The sequence below is a fragment of the Leopardus geoffroyi genome, chromosome B2 (assembly GCF_018350155.1).
Source record: "Leopardus geoffroyi isolate Oge1 chromosome B2, O.geoffroyi_Oge1_pat1.0, whole genome shotgun sequence".
NCBI lineage: Eukaryota > Metazoa > Chordata > Mammalia > Carnivora > Felidae > Leopardus > Leopardus geoffroyi.
The window spans coordinates 35,029,977-35,054,578 of NC_059332.1; the positions used below are offsets into that span (position 1 = coordinate 35,029,977).

A 24,602-nucleotide genomic window follows, 5' to 3' on the forward strand; every position below is an offset into this window, starting at 1 on the left:
CCATGAATGAGCTTTGCCAACTAAGGGGTTGATACTATAGTTGCTTTGGTTGGGATAGCAGAGGCTTCAGCAAGACAGAAGAGCATTGCTCACTTATGTGACCTTTTGCGCTCCAGCCTCCCAAAGCTAGTGTGGTGGCTCCACAGAGTTAGGACCAAGCTTCCTTCCATTGTGCTGCCCACAGTCCAGTAGGGCTCCCCATGATGTCTTTATTCCAGCTAGGTGGGGAAGGAAAAGCCGAGGGCACACCTCCTCTCTTTAAGGGCAGGCCTTGGAGGTGACACACATTATGTCACCTTACATCCCATGGATCTGCACTTAGTCACGTGGCCACATCTAACTGCAAAGGAAACTGGGAAATGTAGACTTTATTCTGGGAAGCCACGTGTCTGGCTCAAAACTGTTAGGTTCAAGTCCCAAGGAAGAAGCGGAGAATGGATGGTGGGGACAATTAGCAGTCTCTGCCACACCGACCATAACTGGAGACATGGCAATGATGGAAAACTCAGTCTCAGCCTGGGACCAAGACCCTGACTCCATAACCACCGGGCCAAGTCCATTCTGTTGGCTGGGAGGGCCTCAGCTCCGAACCATCAGTAGGCTGCCCTCCGGGCAGCTGAGGGTGTGAGAACCTCAGTCCTGCTACAGGGCCCGGACGGTGCAACACAGCAGCCATTACACCCTCTACCTAAAATGGCCTTCTGGTTTTCTCTGGAGAGATGTCACCTTCTTCCAAGATACCTTCCCATCTTACCCCACTGGATCTCTTTCCATGATCTCTCATTTGCCCATAGAACCTGTCTACCTGTTCTAGCACTTGATGGTAGACGGTCTTAATGATTTCGTTTCGAGGGCTGTGTCTTGTTTCATCAACTAGCTGGTTGAGCAATCTGAGATTTTATGAGTCCCGTGGCTCCACAAACTGCTTGTCAAACAAGAAATGCTTGATAAACTCCCGATGATTGCTGGCTGTTGGCAGTCATGACGTTGAACGTGTTTTTGCAATTTCTATCTTGGAGTCTACCTGACTCTTAGATAAGTTTCTGCATTTATGGAGCTGATTAGACTTATAATACTAGAATTTCAGAGAAGGAAGGTCAGTGAGTCCAACTTTTTCATTTTACAGATGATTGTATTTAGACTTTGGGAGAGGAAGTAACTGGTTGGAGGTGGACCTTGCTTTGGCCAATGTTTTCCAAACTGTGTTCCGAAGAACCCCATCGATCTATGAGAATAGGGGAGGTTGAGGGGAGGGAGAGCCAGGGAACAGGGAGAGGACACACACAGAAGCCCTGGGACCTCCCCCCAGCTTCAAGAAAGTATAGTCCCGGGAGCGCCTGGCTGGCTTGGTCTGTTGAGTGTCCGACTTCAGCTCAGGTCATGATCTCACAGTTTGTGGGTTCAAGCCCACATCAGGCTCTGCACGGACAGCTCAGAGCCTGGAGCCTGCTTCAGATTCTGTGTTTCCCCTCTTTCTCTGCCCCTCCCCCACTGGGCTCTGTCTCTCAAATATAAAGGAACGTTTAAAAAACAATTTTTTTTTTGAAGTATACTCCAGCTATTGTCCATTCTTCTTAACATTTCATTTAGAGGAAGGTTCCAATGATTTATTTATTTATTTATTTATTTATTTATTTTTAAGTTTGAAAGCCACCGTTTGAGTCTAATCCACTTAGTGTGCAGACAAAGAAGTTGAGGACCAGGATCTGGCTGAATTGCAGTGATAAAATAGACCAGTCATTGATTCATTCCAGGTTCCAGCAGTGAACAAAACAGCCGTCTGCCCTCGTGAAGCTGACCTCGTCTTGATGGAATAAGCCATGAATAACCAAACACGTAGAAAAACATCAGCGTGCATGCTCCAAGGAGAAAATAAAGCAGGAGCAGGGTGTGGCAAACGATTAAAGGGTGGATTAAAGGGTGAGGTTTCAGGTGCACTGGTCGGGGGAGGCCTCTCTGAGGTGGAAGGAAGGGAGGAGGAGCCACGTGAGCTCAGAGAAAAGAGTGTTCCAGGCTGAGAGCCCTGAGGAGCAAATGTGCTTGATTCTCAGAAAGGAAGGCCCGCTGTCCTCCTGCACAGGAAGTGGGCTTCCAAAGGCCCCTGCAGAGCACATGAGAGCACCAGAGGGACCCTGCCCCACATACATGGCACAGCAGGACACTTCCACGGAGATGGAGTCCACTACAGGTGTCCTGGTCTCCCTCCCACCTGCCATGACAGTGACCAAAGGCCTCCTGGGGCCCTGGAGCCAAGGCTGAAGTTATTGTCATTGGCAGGTGGCCAGGTGTGTTCCAGGCGGTGGGCCCACTGGCCCTCAGGGGCCTGTACTGGGAGGACAAGACCACTTTGTGAGAACCTTGGCCCTGGTGACTCCTTTCTTGGGTCAGTTGAGGAACAAGACCCCCGGGGGGGTGGGGGGGTGGAGAGTGCGGTTCCCAGGAAGGAGGAGGTTGGGGCTGGCTTTCCGGCTCTGCCACTCATCACTGTGGGTCCTTGGCCGGCCAGTGACCTGCCTCCCCCTTCGGTTTTCCCATCTCTAACTTGGGAGTGCGAGCACATCCTTTAGCCATTACAGTGAGGGAGAAGGAAGTCATGGTGTTCCTGGCACAGTGCCTGGCAAAACAGGTCTTTGATGAAGGCATGTTGAGTGAAGGGGAGAATAAGTACAAAGAAAATTCTCTTGAAATAGAAAAGCATAGGTGAAGCAGCATTTTTCACATTTCACCGAAGAATGTCCTAATGAACTTATTAAACTTATTGAAACAAAGATTACTACTTGGGTAGCTTATTTGGTGGAGCATCCAACTATTGCTTTTGGCTCAGGTCATGATCCCAGGGTCATGGGATCGAGCCCCTTGGGCTCCATGCCGAGCATGGAGACTGCTTGAGAGTCTGTCTGTCTCTCTCTCTCCCTCTCTCTCTCTTTCAAAACAAAACAAAACAAAACCACACACACACAAAGATTACTAGACTCCAACCTTGTCCAATTAATTTTCTTTTGAGAGAGAGAGAGCACGCGCGTAAGCACGAGCAGGGGAGGGGCAGAAGGAGAGAATCTCAAGCAGGCTCCAAGCTCAGCACAGCGCCCAACACAGGGCTCGACCCCATAACCCTGGGATCATGACCTGAGTCGAAATCCAAAGTCGGACGCTCAACCGACTGAGCCACCCAGGCATCCTTAATATTTTTAATATTTTAATTGTGAGCTCATCTGTACAACGACTTAGTGGTTTGTTTTTGTGTTGTTTTTTTTTTTTTGTAAATTCTGTGTGGCCTGGGCAGTGACAGGACCCAACTGAGCTGGTTTGCCAGGCCCTGGCCAGGCATCCCTGGGTTCTCACCCACTCAGGATCAATTTTCATGGTCATTACTCTGGTAGGCTGTGTCAATGCTAACTGTAAACCACATGTAAGGCAGGCTTGGGGGGCTTTGAATTTTTATGAGAGACTATCTTTTCACCCAGAGCCCTGGGCAGAGTTAAGCTACTGACACCTTTCACTGGTCCAGCAGTTATCGGAGTGTCCCGACTTTAAGGGGGGGGTCTCAGTGCCCCTCACACAGCCCAGGACTACCGCCTCTGCGCCACCAGTTTCTGGTCTGATAACTACATTACCAGCTTTCTTCTCATGGCACTGACTTTCAGTTCCTTCCTTTCTTCCCCTTCTTTCTGGTGAGTTCCCCTGTGTCTCACAATTTTATTTTACATCCGGCTTTCTGTTGTTATGGTTATTCCTGAAGCTGGAAAGTTTCCTGTACTGCTGCAGTGGAAAGTCTCCCCAAAGTTCTTTAAGACCAGAATGAGAACCTCCATTTTTTCCCGTGCGTGCTTGTGTATGTGTCCCCGCGGGCGTCGCACTTGCACGCGTGCGTATAATGTGCACGTGTCCCAGATGGAACCAGGAGTTCAATCCCGGCTGCTGGGTGCGCTTTTGGAATCAAAATGTCTTCATCAGAAATCATCCCCCGAGTTACTTATCTGCCCAAGATGGCAGCACGTCCCGTAAAAAGTACTCTGCCCTGATTCATGTCTTAGTGTCACGCTATTAACAGCTATTTATCAAGCACTTAGAATGTGCTCAACGCCTTGCATGAATTATTTACTCTCATCTTGTCACAACCCCACGAGGCAGACACTTATTTCTACCCATTTTAGAAAGGAGGAAACAGGTATTTGGAGAGATTAGCCAACTTGCCAGGGTTTATACAACAAAACCAAGACTGAGCTCTCTCTTGATTTCTACCTTCTCCGTCCTCCTAAATCATGAGCTTAGGTGTTGCTTTGCAAGCGACTCTACAGCTTTCCTGCCAAACTCTGTGGCTAGGCGATCATTTGCACATTGGTTAAGAAAATGAGATCAAATGACATGATAAGTGCAAAAAGGACTTTTTATAAAATGCTAGAAATGACATCACTGCATGGTGGTTGTAACTCGCACTACCGTGTTGAGATCAGGATCTTTTAACTCACTCCAAGTAACGTGTTTGATCAACCGAGTGGATAAAAGTTCTTTTTCCCCCAGTCTTCTGGACTCTTTTTTTATTTTTATTTTTTTTTAAACGTTTATTTATTTTTGAGACAGAGAGAGACAGAGCATGGACGGGGGAGGGGCAGAGAGAGAGGGAGACACAGAATCGGAAGCAGGCTCCAGGCTCTGAGCCATCAGCCCAGAGCCCGACGCGGGGATCGAACTCACGGACCGCGAGATCGTGACCTGAGCTGAAGTCGGACGCTTAACCGACTGAGCCACCCAGGCACCCCTGGACGTTTAAGTTGAAGAGAATTGAATGGCAAATCTGGTAAAACTCTTTGAATATGTTGGTTACACCGTAGAAACATCTAACAATTTGCAAAGCAACTCAAGGGGGTGACAGCCTGCAATCCGTTCCCCCCAACATCAGCAGGCATTAACTGAGCCCCTGCTGAGTGGCAGGCACTGTCATGGTCATCTGTGTGTATGTCCTTTTTTTTTTTTTACTTCAATTATAATAAACTTTTTTTTTTTTAATTTTTAAACTGTATTTAAATACAAGTTAGTTAACATACAGTATAATAATGATTTCAGAGTAGAATTTAGTGATTCATCACTTACATATAAACACCCCGTGTTCATCCCAACAAGTGTTCTCCTTAATGCCCGTCACCCATTTAGCCCATCCCCACCCCCACCTCCAGCAATCCTCAGTTTGTTCTCTATATCTAAGAGTCTCTTATGGTTTGCCTCCTTCTCTGTTTTAATCTTATTTTTCCTTCCCTTCTTCTATGTTCATCTGTTTTGTTTCTTTTTTGTTTTAATGTTTTTTATTCATTTTTGGGAGACAGAGAGAGACAGAGCGCTAACAGGGCGGGGGCGGGGACGGGGGGGAGCCGAGAGAGAGGGAGACACAGAATCTGAAGCAGGTTCCAGTGTCTTACTGTCAGCACAGAGCTCAACACAGGGCTCAAACCCACAAACTGTGAGATCATGACCTGAACCAAAGTCAGATGCATAACCAACCGAGCCACTCAGGTGCCCCCTGTTTTGTTTCCTAAATTCCACATACGAGTGAAATCACATGATATTTGTCTTTCTCTGACTGATTTTGCTTTGCATAATACATTCTAGTTCCATCTGTGTTGTTGCAAATGGCAAGATTTCATTCTTTTTGATCATTAAGTAGTATTCTATTGTGTGTGTGTGTATATATATGTGTATATATGTATATATATATATATATATATATATATATATCACATCTTTGTCCATTTATCAGTTAATGGACATTTGGTTTCTTTCCATTTTAATTCTGGAATATTGCTAGACTTACAGAAAAGTTGCTGAGGTTGTACAGACAGTGTGATATGTCCTTCACCCAAGTCCCCCCTAATGTGAGCGTCTTCATAACTATGATGCGCTTGTCAACACTAAGCCATCAACACTGGTACATTATTATAACTATAGATTTTGCCAGTTTTTTCTAGTAATGTCCTTCTTTCTGCCCCAGGATCTAATCCGGGATCCCTCGTGGCATTTGGTGGATCCATTTCTAAACCAATTCTAAACCAATTCTACAGGGAAAACAGGCAAACAAACAATAAACAAACCTCCAGATCAGTTTGACTCCCATCTGACTCAGGAGTTGACCTGTTGCTCCAGCTCTGCCCTCGTGAAACCACCCTGTAAGGAAGAATCTCCTTCTTGGCCCCAGTTCAGGGCCTTGTGCCCATCGATGTGGGGGCAAGAATTAGGACCAGGCTTGACAGAGAAAATTGCCCTGTGGTTTGCCTTCTCACAGCTGGAAAGATTCCTGTCAGCGCAGTAGAAGAGGTTCTTTGATCTCCTTCTTCAGCTCATCATTCATTCATTCACTCATTTATTCATTCATTCATTCATTCATTTTTTAAGTTTATTTATTTTGAAAGAAACAGAGAGAGAGAGAGAGAGTGGGGGAGGGGCAGAGGCGGGGTGGGGGGGTGGGCAGGGTAGAGAGAATCCCAAGCAGGCTCCACACTGTCAGCGCAGAGCCTGATGGGGGCTCCAACTCAGGAACCTCGAGATCATGACCTAAGCCGAAATCAAGTCGGATGCTTAACCAACTGAGCCACCCGGTCACCCGTCATTCATTCATTTTTAAAACATGTTTATTAATTCTTTCAGCAAACATTTATTAAGTTCCTACAGTGTGCCAGGTACTGAATTAAGTGCCGAGGGCATAATGGGGAACAAAACAGAAATAGTCCCTACTTATGGAACATTAAATAATTTATTTATTTATTCTTGAATACCTTGAATACTAAGTGTTCAACACTGTGCTAGGCAGTATGGGGGGAAGGATATTCTTAATACAGGCCTTGTCCTCAAGGGATGCAGCTGGCCAGAGACACAGGACAAGCCACTCAAGACAGCCTGATATAAACGGTGTGGACAGTAAGGAGAGACAGAGAGCTAAGAGCGAGGGTGAGCAGGGAGGGCTTCAGGGAGGGGGCCCAGATCTTAAGCTGGACTTAAGGGTGAGGTCTGTATGGTTAAAAAAAAAAAAAAAAAAAAAGATGGGGGGGGGGTTGGCACCTGGCTGGCTCAGTCCAAGAGCGTGTGGCTCTTGATCTCAGGGTTGTGAGTTTGAGCCCCAGGTTGGGTGTAGAGATTACTTACAAACAAAATATTATATTTAAAAAAAAGTGTGTGTCGAAGGGAAGTAAGCAGGATTGTGCACTTGTGTTTACCCAGAAGAGTTGAGGCAGACTGCCCTGAGGAGGGGCTTTGGGTGTGGGGATAGAAGAACATATATTTGAAGGTGTGGTTTGGGATCTGTTACTCTAAAGGGAGCCTTCCTGTCTCCCGGGACATCTGAGCCCTTAGGAAGTGTGCCTAAGCTAAGTCCCAGAAAGGCAGATCCCAAGAGCCTTCGTGAGAACCACCCCCTTGCCTCACAGTGGGAAGTAGAGGCTCTGAGAGACAAAGCGGTGGAAAGAACACAGGCTTTGGAGGCCTAGCTTTGCGGCTTTCCAGCTGTGCGCCCTTGAGCAAGTTACTGGTGAGCCTCTGTTTCCTGCCGTATAAAGAGATAACCCTAGTACCTACCTCAAAGGAGTTGTGAAGATTAAATGAGACAATGAGGCCTCAGAGCCCGGCTCAGCACTCAGCACCAGAAAGTGCTAAGTGTCAAACGTGGTAAGTGTCATAAACGAGAACACTGTGGTCTCAAGAGAACGTCAAGACTCCCAAGACATAGATTAGACATTTAATGAAAATAAAATGTATTTGGAGAGCTTCAAAAAAAAAAAAAAAAAAAAAGAAAAGACTCCTATGACATGGATGGCGAGCGGTCTCTCCAAAGTCTCGGACAGCGGGGGCAGTGAATGTCTCCAGTTGGCAGAAATGAACTTGTGTTACCGTGGTTTGGAGAGAGGGAGACACAGGTGTTCCTCCGCAGTGGCACCCTAATTTGAACATCTCTTGAATGAGGAGATATTCAGGGATGGCCTTTTTTCTGTTTAGCAGAGACTCGCTTGGAGGTCTTTTGACCCTGCTCCCCTCCCCACCGCAACACACACAGAAAACAAAACAAAACAAAATACAAAGTAAAACGAAACAAAAACAACTTTTAAGACTAGTGGGTGACAAGTTCACAGCTCTTGCACTACGGTAGGGTCCCCTCAGGAGTGCAAGGAGAGTCTGTAGGGTGGGATAGGCCACAGCCTGGAAAGGGGACAATACTGGTTTCTACCTTGGAGCAAGATCCCAAAGAGACTTCTGGTCCACCACAGAAAACAGTCAGAGAGAAAAGAGCAGAGGCAACGACCCTGAGAACATTCTGAGGTTCCAGAGAACTTTCTAGATACATTCCCTCTCTGCCTGTTTTATCTCCAGTCGATCAGTAGATCCTTCAGTGACAAGTCAGGGAGATTGTGCCTGGATTCTGGGAAGAGGCACACAGGGGCAGGGTGAGGCCCCAGTCCTGGAAAGACCCCCATGGGTACCTTGACAGGAACCCAGGTATGAACCGCAGGAAGGCACTGCTGTTTCCATGGCAACCTGATATAAGCTGATATGAACTTTTAAAGCCAATTTAGTAAACTCTTCGGGCTAGAAAAAGGTCTGTGTGAAAGATTGTTATTATCCGTAGAAGAGTATTGGCTTTGAGGTTTTGTTTTTTTAAGTGCTTACTAGGTCAGAGTGGTTTTGCCTTTGGCAAAAGCCCGTAATGCATTCAGAACAGAGTAGAAAAATGTGAATTTTCTCACACATTCTAGTTCCAGTTTCTGTTAACATAGACTGTGGCCTATGGGATAACCATCTTTATTCATTTCTCTGTCTATCCAACCATCCAACCATCCAGCCATCCAGATGAATTTATTGAGTGTCATCTTTATCCTGGGCTCGATTTCTAATTCGTAAAATAAGAGGATTTCTTCTGGTTTCGTATTTTGACCTAGGCTCCTAGAATCTTCGGCTGCTTTCAGCAGCCTCCTTCCTAGGGCGGGATGGGGCGATTGGGCAGGGTCTGAGACCCCACTTGGCTGCAACCTAGAACAGCCCTGTTTCTAGCTGTTGTATATATCGGATTTCCGCTTGAGGTTTCTTTTGAATAAAGGCTCCCCGACTGAAAAATCGTTGCCCCAGAAGGTCTCTCTGGATCTTCCAGTGGCCACGCTGCGGCTTCAAGCCAAATCGTTTTTCAATCAATGCCCCTGCTGTGTGGGGTATGGAAATAAAAAGGTTTATAAAACCAGGGTCACTACCCCTCGGGGGCACGCTGTCACTGTGAAGAAACACTGAGATCGCAAGTGCGAATGGGTAAATGACTGTTGTTAAGATAATAGGAATTTTTTATTATTATAGTGCAGTCGGGCAGTCAGGATACACCCACAGGGATAGGCAGCCTATAATTCAGCCTACAATTAGGGACCAGGTAGGAGCTGCACACTCCCAGGTGCTCCATGCAGGGCCTCCGAGAATTGCAGCGCTTTCCTGGGAACGCAGCTCTGCTCGCCGCCGCCTCCCCTGGGGCTGCTGCGCCGCCCGCTTCCCCCCTGCTTACCGCGCCCGCTGCTGGGAAGCACGGCCCGCGGCGGGGGGGGGGGGGGGGGGGGGGGGGGGGGGGGGGGGGATGGGGGGCGCCTGGCGGTGATTGGCTGAGCCGGAGGTTGTTGCTAGGCTACCAGTCCGCGGGAGACGTGGGGGCGGCTCAGTCCCATCCTCCACCGCAGATCTACCCTGCGCCGCCGCCGCCCGCAGACCCCATCCGGGCACCCTGTGAAGGAGATCCCCAGCAGTTTAAGTTGTCGGCCGCCACGTGCCCATCTTTCCAGGATTTTTCACTTAGCAAGAGGCCGTGTGGAGGAGGGGAAGAGAAGCGGGTTTATTCTCGGGGCACCTCGGATAAGCTGCTTCTCTCTCTGGACCTCAGTGCCCTCCTTCGATTCCTGAGGTTCATTCATTTATTCATTATCCATGCATGCAATCATGTTTATTAAGTGCCTACCGTGTTCCCGGCACCATATCGGGCGCTAGGGACGAAAGGATAAGCCAGATTGAGACCATCCTTGGTCTCACAAAGAGATGGGGGGGGGGGGGGGAGGGGGGAGAGGCATTAGATTTAAGCAAATACATATAAACATATATCTTATTCCTTCCTCCTCAGTGATACTTCTAAGCCCTGCCCCTTTTCCCTACTAAATCTGTAGAGCCCCCCAAGTTGGCAAGAGAGGGAGAGAGTGTGGATAGCAACAGCACTACATTACAGCTGACCTAGCACCTTACCGCACCCTGAAACAGAGGCACACTGTCCCGTCTCCACAGTGTTTTTACTTTGCTCCTTTGCATCCAAAAGTGAGCCTGAGCCCACCTCGATAAAGATGTGGGGGCAGGGATCATTGTCCCCAGTTCAAATGAGAAAGCTGAAAGCCAGAAGCATCAAGAAGACTTCTCCGTGGTCACAAGGAGAATTCCTGGCGTAACTGACAGTGAGCGAGTACTATGTGCAGGCACCTAAAAAGCGATCTGCCTCATCACAACCCAGTAAGGTAGTATTATTCCCATTTTATGATTCTAAAATTGGGACTGGAAGAACTTATTTGACTTGCCAGTGATGGCCCAGATAGTATGTGGCAAAGCTGGGATTTTAACCACATCTCCCTGGCTCCAAAGCCTGCGCTCTTGCCAAGAAATGGATCTGGTCCTAAAAAGAGTAAAACGACTCTCTGAGTGGCTAAGACCCGGAGTAGCTTCCAAATGCCCTTCAAAACCTCCCAGTCCCAAGATCTTATGTATTTATTTTTCTATTGAAATTCTTGGCACGACAGATGCATAAAATTTGGTCAATTGGCCACAGTTATCAATACTGTTGACCCTGTTATCTATCCATCTCTCTGGGATGACCTTGCCTTCAGGCTTTTACTAGGTAATTAAGTCAAGTAGCTCTTCCCTGGGAGCATCTCCAATGCTTGCTTTTCCTCCCTGTCAGGTTTTTATGTTTCTTTGTTCACGTCCTGAATAAATATTGAACGCCCATCAAGTGTCGTGGGCACTTGCTTGGTGGGCAAAGGTGAGTATGGCCCATCCCTTGTCCTTGAGGAGTTTCCAGCTTCTAGCAAAGGTTTCTGAAGGGCCTTCCGCAGGCGGGGTGCAGTGATAGGCCTTAGAGAGGCGAGGACCATAAGGATCTTCCCCCAAAGAATCTTCTTCTTGGCTTGGGAGACAGACTGCACTTAGATAATAAAAGGTGCGAAAGGAGGTGGGAGGAAGCAGAAATGAATGTGGCAAGTGTGGGCTGGGGTGGGAGAGCCAACCTTGAGTTTCCTGTGGTGCTGCTTTTAAATCCCATCTTGCTGTGGTCAGTGTGGGATACTGTGTCTCGGAGCCCAGCAGCCTGCAGCTTGGAAGGAGGCCTTTAAATGGGAGAAGGTGCTGGAAAGTACAGAGATAAAGAAGCAAGCTAAATTTATCCCTCCTCCCAGCATCCAGCAATTGCTATGCTTAACACTTGACTCTCTACCAGCAGAGACTTGTTTAACCAGAAGATTAGTTGCTTCTCTCTCGGCCGGGAAAAGAGGGAGAAAGAAGGGAGAGAGAGACAAAGAGAGACAGAGAAAGGGATGGTCAGAGATGTTGACGACAGGGACACACACAGATAGCCCTCGAAAAGGAAACAAGGAGAGGCAGAGATAAAGGCATCCTTTGCTATACAGTCCCAATGCGCAGCAAGAAAGAAGGTTAAACTGGGCACCCGAGTGGGAGAAATCAGACAATCTCCTGTCCCCTCCCTCCCTGGCTACATGATTCTGGCTTGAGCACTGCTAATTTCTAGACAGCGCCATTTTCAGATGTCAGTCTATTGGAGAGGTCTATACTATTTCTCTTATCTCGGTCACTGCTTTGTCCCTGTCACCCATCGCCACTCATGAAGAGCTGAGAGTAAGCTGTAAATGGATAATACACAAATGCCATGATTCAAATAAGCATTGCAAGATGAAACATGCATGCCTTTGACCTAGCATTCCCACCTCTAGGAATTTATCCTAAAGGAAATAATTAAGAACAAGACATAGGCGCGCATGCGCGCGTGCGCGCGCGCGCGCGCACACACACACACACACACACACACACACACAATTAGCATGAGATTCTTCACTGCAGCATTGAAAAGCAAAGAAACATAGAAAAGCATAGAAAAAGCAAAGAAACAAAATAAATAACCAACCCCTACTGGGGACTTCCTCAGTAAATAATGGTACAACCTTACAATAGCTTTCCACGCTGCGTGTAAATTGGGTTATAAACAGGTACTTACTGATGTGGAAAGACATGATTTATTAGGTCAAAAAAAACCCAATAAATTACAAAATAATGTATATTGTATGACTTCATGTATGTATTCTTTTTTTTTTTAAACTTAAAAAAAATTTTTTTTTCAACGTTTATTTATTTTTGGGACAGAGAGAGACAGGGCATGAACGGAGGAGGGGCAGAGAGAGAGGGAGACACAGAATCGGAAACAGGCTCCAGGCTCTGAGCCATCAGCCCAGAGCCTGACTCGGGGCTCGAACTCACGGACCGCGAGATCGTGACCTGGCTGAAGTCGGACGCTCAACCGACTGTGCCATCCAGGCGCCCCTGTATTCTTTTAAGTAGAATACATGTAATAAAATATATAATCCGGGAAGACATAAACTAGATGTTAATCTCTGGTTGGAGGGATCCCAAAACCCTTCAATTTTTATCTTTTTGCTTCTCTGCATTTTTCAAAATTATTTTTTTCCACGAGGAACATGTGTTTCTTGTGCAATGGGAGCAAATTTTCTTCCAGCAGTCCCAGTGAGCATCTCCTGCCGGGAGTTCAGGTGTGTGGGGGCAAGCTCAACCAGGGTTCCTGGCCCACAGGCATTGTGGGAAAGGCCACCAACCCATGCAAGGCCACTCAAGCTGCTCATTGAAATGGCATGCCCCCACCCTGGTTTGCCTCCCCATCCTGACTGGTCTTGTGGGCGAGAACTCTGGGACCTAGCCTCTTGGCGTCCAAATGCGCAGTCACTTCACAACTACTGGTGAGCTGGCCATCGCCCTCCCTTGAGGGAAAACGCTGTTGGTACAAGTTGTTGGCACATGGTAAAGCCAGGCTTACCAAAACTGCAGGGCCTTCCCACCTGTCAGGAGCACCCTCCCCTGTAAGAGGGTGACAGCTACGATGCTCTGTCGCTCAGGTCAGTCCCTACTACACACATGCAGCTGTGACTCTGGATGTCGGTGGGGGGAGAAAAGAAGGCTGTCACCATGGCAACCCAGCTGGCTCAGCCTCTGGGATCAGTCCAACGCCCAGGGGAAGAAGGTGGGGTTTAGAGTGGGAGCAAACACTGCCTGGCTCTCCGACCTCAGACAAGTCACTTAGCTTCTCTCTGCCTCAGTTTCTACATCTGTAAAACGATGCTAAATCTCTTTATCCTATCCACCTCCAGGATTAACGGGAAATAATCTGAACTGTAAAACATGAAGGTGTAGAGAGTCCCGAGCTTTGGTTTGTCTCTAAATTGCTGTGTGTAACTTTGGGCAAATCACTTAACCTCTCTGTGCCTCAGCCGCTCTATTTGTAAGTAGGAAAATGATATCCACCGCAATAACTCCCCAGATATATTGCTGGGCACCCCCACAAGAATCTAAGAATCTCCACGTTGGAAGGAATCTTAGCACTCACGCAGGAATCTCTTCGATAAGTCCTCTGACTGAGGTACTTGCCCCACCTCTGCTTAATTACCTCCAGGGCCAGAGAGCTCCTGACTGCCCAACTTCCCAAATGCTATTTCTGCTTCCGATTTCGCCAGAGGGTTTGCACAGGGTAGACATTAACAGCAACTGGTGAGTAACAGGTACAGGCCCGGCTCTAGAAGCTTGTGGCTTAGTGGAGTGGGAGCAGCATGGGTTCTGGGGTCTAGGTAAAAATCCCACTTTGTGCCCTCGCCAGGGAGTTGACCTTGGGCCAGTTATATTATCTCTCCGAGCCTCGGTCTCCGGATCAGTAAAATGAGGTTGGAAATACCTACCTCATAGTGTTGCTGTGAGAATCCGGCAAGATTGCAGTTTCTTTTTGAGCTGACAAGCCTAACGTCCCCAGGGGAATTCTGGAGACAGGTTACACCTTTCTCTGCAATCCCCTGAACAACACGTCTGCCCTCCAAACCCCATCTCGCATGGGTAAGTCCTTATGCAACCTGTTCCTCCCAGAAGGAGGGAGAAGGTTCCTCTCCCCATCCCAGAGACCTGGCCTTTGTGCTCCACACCTCAGGGCCTTCTCTCTCTCACGCCTGTACCGGGGGCTATAAAGGGACGATGACGCAATCGTTTCAAGACAAAGTTCGCCTCAAGGCCAGTGCCCCTTCCCTGCTCCCAGATTGAGTGGGCACTAAGCAAGTGTCACAAGGTGTCACTTGGTGAGGGCTTTCCACCGTATCAGTGTTTTAAGAGGAATCTCACCCAGGGCAAAAAGCTCCTGAGACCCCAGAAGAATGTAGTCCGGGGGTAGATTTCCAGATGTGGCGACTGGACGCGGGAGAAAATAGTGCAGGGTAGGAAAGCGGTCCCCTGCCCTCGATATGAAAGGAGGCAGGATGCCTGGGTCTAGTTCTGCCATCGACTAGCCGCGGACTCTCTGGAGCCAGTGACTTCATTCTTCGCGCCTTGTTCTCCTCCTGCGCAGAACGACAAGCCGACTCCGGAGACCGGCCCTGCTTCCGAATCCTAGGGTTTCCCATCTGTTGGAGACGGCGTGAGGTGGCATAGTCATCAGCGACCCCTCTTGTCCAAGAGCTGCTGACCGCCGGCTCCTCTCTGCTTCCTCCACAGATGAGTACCTCAGGGTCCTCAATGTAGGTGTGGCCGAGGTGAAGAAATCCTTCCTGGGACCTTTGTCCCCATCTTGCAAGATGGTGCAGATGATGAGGCAGTTTCTGTACAAGGTCCTGCCTGAGGACTCCTACAAGGCCGCCACGGGGAAGCTCCACGTGTCCCTCACTCGGTTCACAGATGGAGAGAGTGTCGTGGTTTCAGAGTACACATCCAAGGAAGAGCTCATCGAGGCAAGGGGCGGGGCCCAGGGTGTGGGGGCGGGGCCCAGGGAGTGGGGCCCAGTTTGTGGAGACGGTCCCCCATTCTGTCGCCTGTCTTCCAGCGGCCCTTGATAAAAAGGTTGAATTAGCACCCAGTGGGGCATCACTTCGGAAAGGGCACTCTGTGCAGTCTGATGCTCATTAATGTAAATTTCAGTCATGAATGATTACTGTTGGACAGCGCTGTGGGTCTGCCCAATTTCAGGACAAAAGGGTTAAGTGGCCCCTTCTCCGGGCCCCTCCCTCTGTCCCATATCTCCACCCCCTTCTCCTCTCCTGAATACAAGGCCCTGCCACCCGTCCTCACAGCCCCACACTGGCACGGCCATGATCGTGGCCGTGGGGGAATGAATAGGCAGTGGCTGTGGACACCTCCTCCACCTACTTCGTGTCCCCCTGGGTTTATTATTAGCACCAAGACTTTTCTCTCCAAGCCCTCTTCTATCAGCTCCACTCTTACTCATGCCAACCAGAGCAAACCACAGAAAGCAGGCCTCTGTGCCTTTGCACCTGAGGTGCTCTGCCTGGGATGCCCTTCCCTCCTTCCCAGCTCACTTCACCTGCTTGACAAGACTCTAGCTGCTCTTTCTGGGTACGTTCCATCATCACCAGCCTGGCCCACACTCCCCTGGGTTGGATACTCCTCTTTTGGGGCCACAGTGCCCTGGCTCATCTCCATCGTGGCACCTGTCTCACCATGTACTGTCATTAGGAAATGACATGCTTACTCTCCTTCGTTGGGCATCCGTAAGGGTGGGCATCTCACCCTCCTTTGATTCCAGAGCCTGGACCTGGCCACACATACATGAATGGTTGTTGGGTTCCACTGGATTCGTGGAGACACGGTGCTAGAAGGGACCCTGGAGGTCACTGAGGCGGCTCCCTCTCTTTAAAGCTGGGGTATCGGGCCCTGACTAGCTAGTAGGGTAACAAGGACCCAGGTAGTTAGGGCCAGGCCAGGAATTGAACTCGAGGCTCTGCTCCCCAGGGCAGTGTGTCTGCCTTGGATTTAAGAAGGGCCAGGATGGTGGTGACCCAGAAGCCTGCTGGTGAGCCCTCCCTACCCAGCTGCCAGGGTGTCTCAGCCCTTTCTCTCCCCACAGGCACTCTACTGCAGCTGCTTTGTCCCCGTGTACTGTGGCCTCATTCCTCCAACTTACCGGGGCGTGGTGAGTGCTTCGGCATGGGAGGGGGTGAGCCAGGACCCAAGGGTGCCTCGGGTCCCTATGGCCCTCATCTGGGAGGGTTGGGGGTGGTCTCAGGATTCAGTGGAAAGACCAAGAGTTGGAAAGATTCTTGTGTTTTTCTCCTAAGAATTCCCAGTGTAGACCGATTTCTGGGGCTTTGAAATGAACTTCCCTTCCATATATCGGGCTTCACTCTGGACCCACCAACCCATTATTGAGCCTGGCTAGTCAAAACTCCATAGGCTTGCTGGATTTTCTCATACTTGACAGAGAATGTAGGATACAGACCCTGTGACATTGGTACCTGGAACAATGGGGAACTTTAACGTCATCTAGGCTAGTGCATATGAATCACCCAGGGAGGTCTTGTAAAATAATGCAAAATCTGATCCACTAGACCTGGGGCCAGAGACTCTGCACCTCTAACCAGCTTTGGCTGATGCCAGTGCTGCGGGTCCAGGCCCCACACTCCGAGGAGGAGGGTCTAACTCATGCCCCCTTCTCATTTTATATAGAAAGAAAATAAGACCCAGGATTCAGCTAGTAGATGGAGCACATATTACATGTCAGCTGGGTACTTCCCAGGCACCCCAGAGAGTTAGAGCCTCAGGATCTGTGGTCCTGTGTTCATAGTTGAGGAAACAGAAGCCCCAGGAGGGAAGGGAAGTGTGGTGGCTGGTGGCTAGGCCATGATCAGGGGTGCCCTGGAGAGCGCTGAGGATACCTGACCTAAAAGAGGGAGGCAGTGTGGACCCACGGCAGTCTGGAGAGACCTGCACGGACCCACCTTGTGTTCACCTTCTCAAAAGGCCACAGGAAGAGGCTCCATTCCCAGGGCCCCCTTCAACAGTTGAGTGGTTCAGGTGGGGTAGCCTTGGAGGGGAGGTGTATGGAAAAGCATTTGCTCCTGCTCTATCCAGAGTATGGAAGGCCTTCTCCCCACAGAGGCCTGGGAGCCCCACCTCAGCACCACTGAGATGGCTGTGGGGACACAGTGTAGGGACAGAGCACTGGGCTGGGAGTTTGGGGGCCACCATGGACACACCACGCACCCACCTGGACCTGGGTCTCAAGGTTTGTCCCAAGGGACCCATTTCCTGGGTGTACTCCCTGGGTGGGGAAGAGGACCTCTGACCCCAGATGAGCATTTATCACTCTTCCTGCCCCCCATAGCGCTACATCGATGGGGGCTTCACAGGCATGCAGCCCTGCTCCTTCTGGACCGACTCTATCACCATCTCTACCTTCAGCGGGCAGCAGGACATCTGCCCCCGGGACTGCCCCGCCATCTTCCACGACTTCCGCATGTTCAACTGCTCCTTCCAGTTCTCCCTGGAGAACATCGCCAGGATGACCCATGCCTTGTTCCCGCCAGACCTGCTGGTGAGAGGACAGACGTGGAAGGGAGGAGGACTGGGAGAGGGGGGCGGGGACTGGTGGTGAGGCCTGGGAGCCAATGGGGCCCACACAGTTCCATCTACATCTCCTTAAACTTCCTTCTAAACCTGATTCCTGGCCTTGCTACGAACCAGCTATGTGAATGAGACCCCTAAGTGCTCCCAGTCTCAATTTTTGCCCCCCCCTGTAAAATGAGATATGTCAGAACTGCTGAGAGAAATGTCACCTGAGCATTTCCCCTCTGACATGTAATGTAGGCATCAGCCACGAGGGCCCATGGGCCAAATCCAGCCAGCGTCTTGGTTTTTGTTTTTATTTTTAAATTTCCAAAACTGCTCTAAAAAAATAAAGTCTATTTTTTTTTACTGTTTATTTATTTTTGAGAGAGAGAGAGAGAGCACGAGTGGAGTAGGGGTAGAGAGAGAGGGGGACAGAGGATCCAAAGTGGGCTCTATGCTGACAGCAGAGAACCTGATACGGGGCTCAAACTCATGAACCGTGAGATCATGACCTGAGCCAAGCTGGATGCTTAACCAACTGAACCACCAGGTGCCCCAAAAATAAAGTTTGTTTTAAAAAATTGTTTTTTTTATCACTTACAAAATACATGTCTTTCTTCAGCACAGAAGTGTGATCCTAGAAGCAGGCATCAAGCTTTACTCATTTCTTTGACTATACTCACCGTGTCTACAAAGGGCATTGCTGATAGAAGGTTCTCAGTAATTGTTGTTTGAATGATAACTCCTCTAAGCCAGTTTTGTGACTTACAGTCTAATTATCATTTACAAAACTCACACTCAAAACACTATTATGCTTAGCCAGGCTATGGATACACAAGATATTTTATTAATCCGATTGATTCTTTGTCCTCCAACTGTTGCATTAGGAATTCTAGCATCTGCCTTATACTAGTTTATCCGTAAAGATTATGTCGACTTAGTTTCATAAAAGCAATCCACACATAGGCAGTTCAAGAAAGATGGAACAAATGCATTGTATTCATCAGAGCCTCTGGAACTCATGTTTCTGCTTACAATCAGAACTTCCATTCTCAAGATGGCGTGGGTTTTATTCTGGCCTGTGAGCTCAGAATAGGCTTTCCATTTTTAGAGCGTTATAAAGGAGAAGGAAGAGAAGGAAAAGAATAAGAGGAAGGAGAAAGAGGAGAAGAGGAAGAAGAGGAAGAAGAAGAACAGGATAGAAAACAAGAAGAGGAGAAGGAGAGGAGGAGCAGGAGGAAGAAACAGAAGAAGCAGAAAAAGGAGGAGGGGGAGAGGGGGAAGAAGAAGAAGAAGAAGAAAGAGGAGGAAAGAAAAAGAAGAAGGAGGAGGAGGAGCAGAAGGAGGAAGAGGAGGGAGAGGGGGAAGCGGAAGAGGAGGAGGGAGGAGAAGGAGAAGAACAAGAAGAACGAGAACTAGAACATAAAGAACAACAAGAAGAGACAGAGACTCTCTGTGGTTTCCAAGCCCAAAATATTTACTATCCGGCTCTTTACGAAAAGGCTTTGTGAACAATGTCAGGTAATCCTCCAACATCCTTTGCAGTAGATGTTATTATCATTATCATTATTATTATTATTCCCATTTTAAAGGTAAAGAAACTGAGGCTGTGAGAGGTTGTATCTGCACAGCCAAGAAGTGGCAGCACTGGAATTTGAACCCAGTCTCCAAACTCTGTTCTTCATATGGCCCAAATGCACCTTCTCTGGTTCTATTAGAAACATCTCACCCTCCCCTGCCCAGGGGAAGTTGATGATCAGCTGTAAATGGTTTCACAAACTAACGCACGTCACTATGGACGCATGATCAGGAACTGCTCCCCACTTCTTAGCAGATAGTGAGGGATGGGATGCTGGATGGGTACATTTTGAAAAGCTCATCAAATAAAGCTCAAGGGCAATGAAAGTAGCTTCTTTGGGTGAAGGGACGTCGTCTGTCTCCATTGCTGCAGCCTTAGTTTTTTCTCCCGCTTTCCCTCCTTGCAGATCCTGCACAACTACTACTACCGAGGGTACGAAGATGCCGTTTCCTACTTGAGGAGGTTGAGTAAGTACCAAATGGGGCCCCAAGGCAGGGGTGGGTTGGGGGTGGGGCAAAGACAGGAAGGGCGGGGCAAAGACAGGAAGTAGAAGGGCTCAGTCGAGGAGGCTTCCCCTCCACTTTGTGAACGAGAGATGCCCTTGCCCAGGAGTTCCCAAAATGGGTGCGGGGATCCGGCAGCTTGCATTGTCCGGGCCAGAAATTGGGATCTTCGTGGAAAAGTGCTTTTTAGGGTAACCGCGGGGTCAGTGGATAAGCTTTTGTACAGGCATGTTTCTGGATTTAAGAACCATGTTTAGGAAAACACATAGCTCACATCTTCCTGGAGGGATTCCATTTTCGTGTCGTTTCATTTTATTCTCTTTCCAAGACAATCGTATTGTTAATGTAGAACTAGAAATGACTAGTTTATATTTGTGTGAGACTCCAAGTGACTTATTGATCAACAAATGAGAGGGAAGAGCCTGTGCCCTGTGTTGGTTTAGCAAGTGTGGTTCCTACACTTGCACCTCCTCCGTGCATTCTTGTGTGGAAGATTCCAATGGCGTGTATTACACACGCTAACTCCATGAAGACCATGGCAAACATCTTTGATAAAAGGAAAGAAACAAGGCTTTTTTCATACTTAGAATTGTGCCCATAGGACATATTTCCAGAAAAAAGGATTCCTGGATCAAAGGAAGAGTTTTTCCCCCCGCGTTGTCATATGGTCTTTGCGATTGTCTTTTTTGGCAATTGTGTGATATTTCATCGCAGTTGTGCAGCAAATTTTGATCATTCCTTTGAGTTTCCAAATGTTCACTATTACAGGGAATGCTGCGGTGAGCTTCTTGTGTATATACTTAAAAAAATATATATTTTAGGAGCGAGATTAAGGGATCGAGCGTGGGTTTTTTGTTTTGTTTTGTTTTTTTTTTCCGTAGGATGTATTGACTTTTTTTCCTTCAAAGTTGCTTCCTGCTTTCCCAAGTTCCCCTTCTCCTGACTTTTTCCTTTCTCCTGGGTCCATTTTTCCCGCAAGGGGTAGGAGAAGCAAGAGAGAAGGATGGAGGTAACATGGGTTCTGGAGGCAAGGCCTGGGCCGGGATTCTCACTCCCCCCCTCCCCACCAGCTGTGTGAACTCAGGGAAATCACTTGCCTTCTCTGTCCTGATTCCTAATCTGTAAAGAGGCTTAAATCCTGATTCCTGACCCGTACTAACTGTGTGACCTTGAGCAGGTAATTCATCTCCCAGCACCTCAGTTTTCTCATCTGTAGAAGGAGGCTGATCAGAATTTTATTCCTAGACACAGTCAATCCAGCCCACTGACCCTCTGACCTTGGAGACACCTCTTCTCAGCTCTCTGCAGGACAGGCTCCCCCCAGCCCTGACTCTTCTCTGACAACTTCCCCGCTCCACATTTACATGGGTGACAGATGTGAGGACTGATTCCCAAGTGTCCAAAAGGAGGACCACCCAAGGGGTGGAGATGGGTCTCACCTACAGAGCCTCAGGAATAGGAGGGGCTGGCGAGGGCCTGGGGTCCTTCCCACCACCAGCTGGGGAGCCCCTTCACTCTTTCCTCTGTGATGGTGTGTACTAGGGGACTTGGGGTTGGGGGATCCCCTGATCTGGGGCCGGGATTTTAGAGCAGATACCAGTCCCTGCCTCAGGAGACCCGTCTACACCTCAGCAGCCTGGCTGCCTGTCTCTCCCCTAGAATTTCCTTCTCTTCCTCTCAGGGAAAGCCCTGGGGAGAGTTATGAAGTGCCTTGCTAAGCATCTCTGGTTTCCCCCACTTCTCAGTAGCCCCTCTGCCAGCCTCTGGGAGGAACCCAGAGCCATCGCCCCCTCCCCCGGCCCCATCATTTACATGATGGTGTAAACGGCAGTCTCAAAGTCAAGGACAAGACTCAAATAGTAGCATTTCGGGCATCCGCTAAAGAATTAGGGCTGTGTGTGGAGCATGGCGGGTTTTCCCAGAGGTCCTGGAATCACTCCAAGTGGGAACAGGCACAACTCACAAGGAAGAAAATGCCTCATGCCAGCTACCAGCTTATTTCTGGTCGCTCTTCCAGTTTGCCAGTGTTGGCATGGCTTTGTCCGTGCGGCCTTCAGCTCCACCCCTACATCCTCTTGGGTGTGGTGGGGCTGGATTTTCCTCTCAGCACCAGATGCGAGCAGGAGGTATGACACATCCTGAGAAATCGTGGCTGGTGCCCAGAGCCACACTCTTAATTCCCACCTGCCATCTGGGAACAGAAAAATGGGAGTCCGCTCCAGCCTTCCGCCCTGCTGGTTTCTGGAGAGGGGGTCAGCTCTGGCAGCAAGCCACACCCGTGGTGTCGCCCTCAATGCCTCCACCCGCCTCCTGGCATCCCCCTTTTCCGCCCTCCTAAGGACTCACATCCTCCTAATTATTCCTGCTGCCAGGCGAGCTTCCCTCTCCACCCTTGGCCTCCCCCGGCAGCAGCCTTCTGCCAAAGAGAAGGGCACTGCCTGCTGGCGTGCTTGAAAATCCACATTCCCCACACAGACGTGTGCATGTGGGCGTTGAGTGAGGTTGGAGCTCAGAGGATGCCCTGTCTAAAATATCCATCTGGCATCCAGGCGTGCCTGGCCAAGCTGACCGACTCCCTCCCTCCCTCCTTTCCTTCTTTCCTTCTTCTCTTCTTCCTTTCCTTCCTTCCTTCCTTTCTTCCTTCCTTCCTCCCTCCCTCCCTTCCTTCTTGGCCTTCTTGCTTCTTTGGTTCCTTCCTCCCTCTCACAATTTAACTTCTCTCTCTCTCTCTCTTTCACACACACACACACACACACACACACTCGCACATGCACACACTTGTGAAACCAGCACCACAGTCAAGAGAGTGAACCATCATCCATCATGCCCAAAGTTTCCTCCACCTCCTTTGTGACCCCCTCCCTCCTCCCCCCACTTCCTGTCATTATACACATTTCCAGTATGGACTTACAGTATGGACTCTTTTTGGTCCGCATTCTTTCACTCAGTATAATTATTCTGAGATTCATCGTGTTATTGCATGTATAAATGGTTCATTCCTTTTTCCATTCCATTCCATTTATGAAGATACCACAGTTCGTTTATCCATTCCCCCATTCATGGACATTTAGGTCGTATCCAGTTTGGGGTTCTCATGAATAAAGGTGCTGCGAAATACTCATGGAGTCTTAGCACAAACGCATGCTTTCATTTCTCTTGGGTTAATACCTAGGAGTGGAATGTCAAGGTGGTATGGTGAATGTACATTTAATCATAGAATTCTATATACGTATGACCAGGGTAAACACACATAGCATAGAATTTACTGTCTTAACCATTTGTAAGCGGACAGTCGAGTAGTGTTAAGTATGTTCACATTGTACAACCCATCTCCAGAACTTTTTTGTCTTGCAAAACTGAAACTCTATACCATTAATCAACAACTCCTCATTTCTCCCTAGAAAGCCACCGTCCTATTTTCTACTTCTAGGAGACTGACTACTTTAGATACTGCATGTCAATGGAGTCATACAGTATTTGTCTTTTTGTGACTGGTGTATTTCACTCTCATAATGTCCTCAAGGTTTATCCATCTTTATCTATCAATAAACAATTTGGATTGCTTCTTCCTCTTGGCTATTGTGAATAATGATGCAATGAACGTGGATGTGCAAATAATCTTCAAGATCCTGTTTTCAATTCTTTGGGACGTATACTGACTAAGGACATATACCCAGAATGTATGTTTAACTTTTTAAGAGACTGCCAAACTATTTTCTGAAGTGGCTGGACCATTTTACATCCCCACAGCAGCGTATAAGAGTTCCAGTGTCTCCAAATTATCACCAACGCTTGAAATGGTCAGTCTTTTTAGCTTGAGCCATTTGATTGGTTGTGTGGTGGTATCTTATTGTGATTTTAATTTGTATTTCCTTAATGACTAATGATGTTCAGCGTCTTTTCATGTGCTTATTTGCCATCTACATATCTTCTTTGTCGAAGTGTTCGATTCTGTTGGTCATTTCCCACTATTTAAGAATAGTTCTAGATTCGCAGAAAAAATATGAAAATGGTATGGACAGCTTCCATATACTCCTCATTCCCTAGTATAATGTCTCACACCCATGAGATGGTACATGGAAAATTTGGTACATAGTATAGTGTAGTGTTTACAATTATTTCACTAATATTGATGTTATTATTAATTGAAGCCGTATATTCAGATTTCCTTCCTTTTTTACCTAATGTCTTTTTTCTGATCCAGGATCCCCTTCAGGAGACCACATCACATTCTGCCATGGTGTCTCTTTAGGTTCCTTGTATCCATGACACTTTCTCAGACTCTCCTTGTTTTATGTTTGTTTTTCATGTTTATTTTTGAGAGAGCACAAGCGGGGGAGGGGCAGAGAGAAGGACAGAGGATCTGAAGCGGGCTCTGTGCTGACAGCAGCAAGCTCGATGTAGGGCTTGAACACACGAACCGAGCTGTGAGATCATGACCTGAGCCCAAGTCAGACCCTCAACCGACTGAGCCACCCAAGTGCCCGACTCTTCTTGTTTTTAATGACCTTGGAAGATTTGAGTACTGGCCAGATATTTTGTGGAATGTTCCTTAGTTGGGGTTTGTCTGATGTTTTCCTCATGATTAGACTGGGGTTCTGGGTTCCAGAGAGGAAGACCACAGAGGCAAAGTGCCGTTGTCGCCACGTTATATCGAGGGTACATACATGCTATCCCCATGGCATATCACCCATGATGTTGACCTTGCACTTGTCTGCAGTGGTGTTTATTGGGTTTCTCCACTGTGAAGCTGCTCTTTTTCCCCCTTCCTATACTGTGCTCTTTGGAAAGAAGTCACTATGCACAGCCCACACTTAAGGGGTGAGAGTTAGGCTTTACTTCCTTGAGGGCAGGGAATG

The 24,602-nt window shown here is 48.3% G+C and overlaps 1 protein-coding gene across 3 annotated transcripts in view; it reads left to right on the top strand.

The window, feature by feature from the left end:
- The window catches only part of PNPLA1 (patatin like phospholipase domain containing 1), a 49,375-nt gene that overhangs the window by 11,047 nt on the left and 13,726 nt on the right, over positions 1-24,602 (top strand). For 2 of the 3 annotated variants that reach the window (XM_045500804.1, XM_045500803.1), the window contains exons 2-5: positions 14,815-15,047; positions 16,181-16,246; positions 17,438-17,647; positions 19,647-19,707. In XM_045500804.1, the coding sequence (XP_045356760.1) occupies positions 14,815-15,047; positions 16,181-16,246; positions 17,438-17,647; positions 19,647-19,707 (570 nt within the window). Of the gene's footprint in view, positions 1-13,758; positions 13,831-14,814; positions 15,048-16,180; positions 16,247-17,437; positions 17,648-19,646; positions 19,708-24,602 lie in introns of those variants that run through there. The other variant, XM_045500805.1, reaches the window with a different exon arrangement.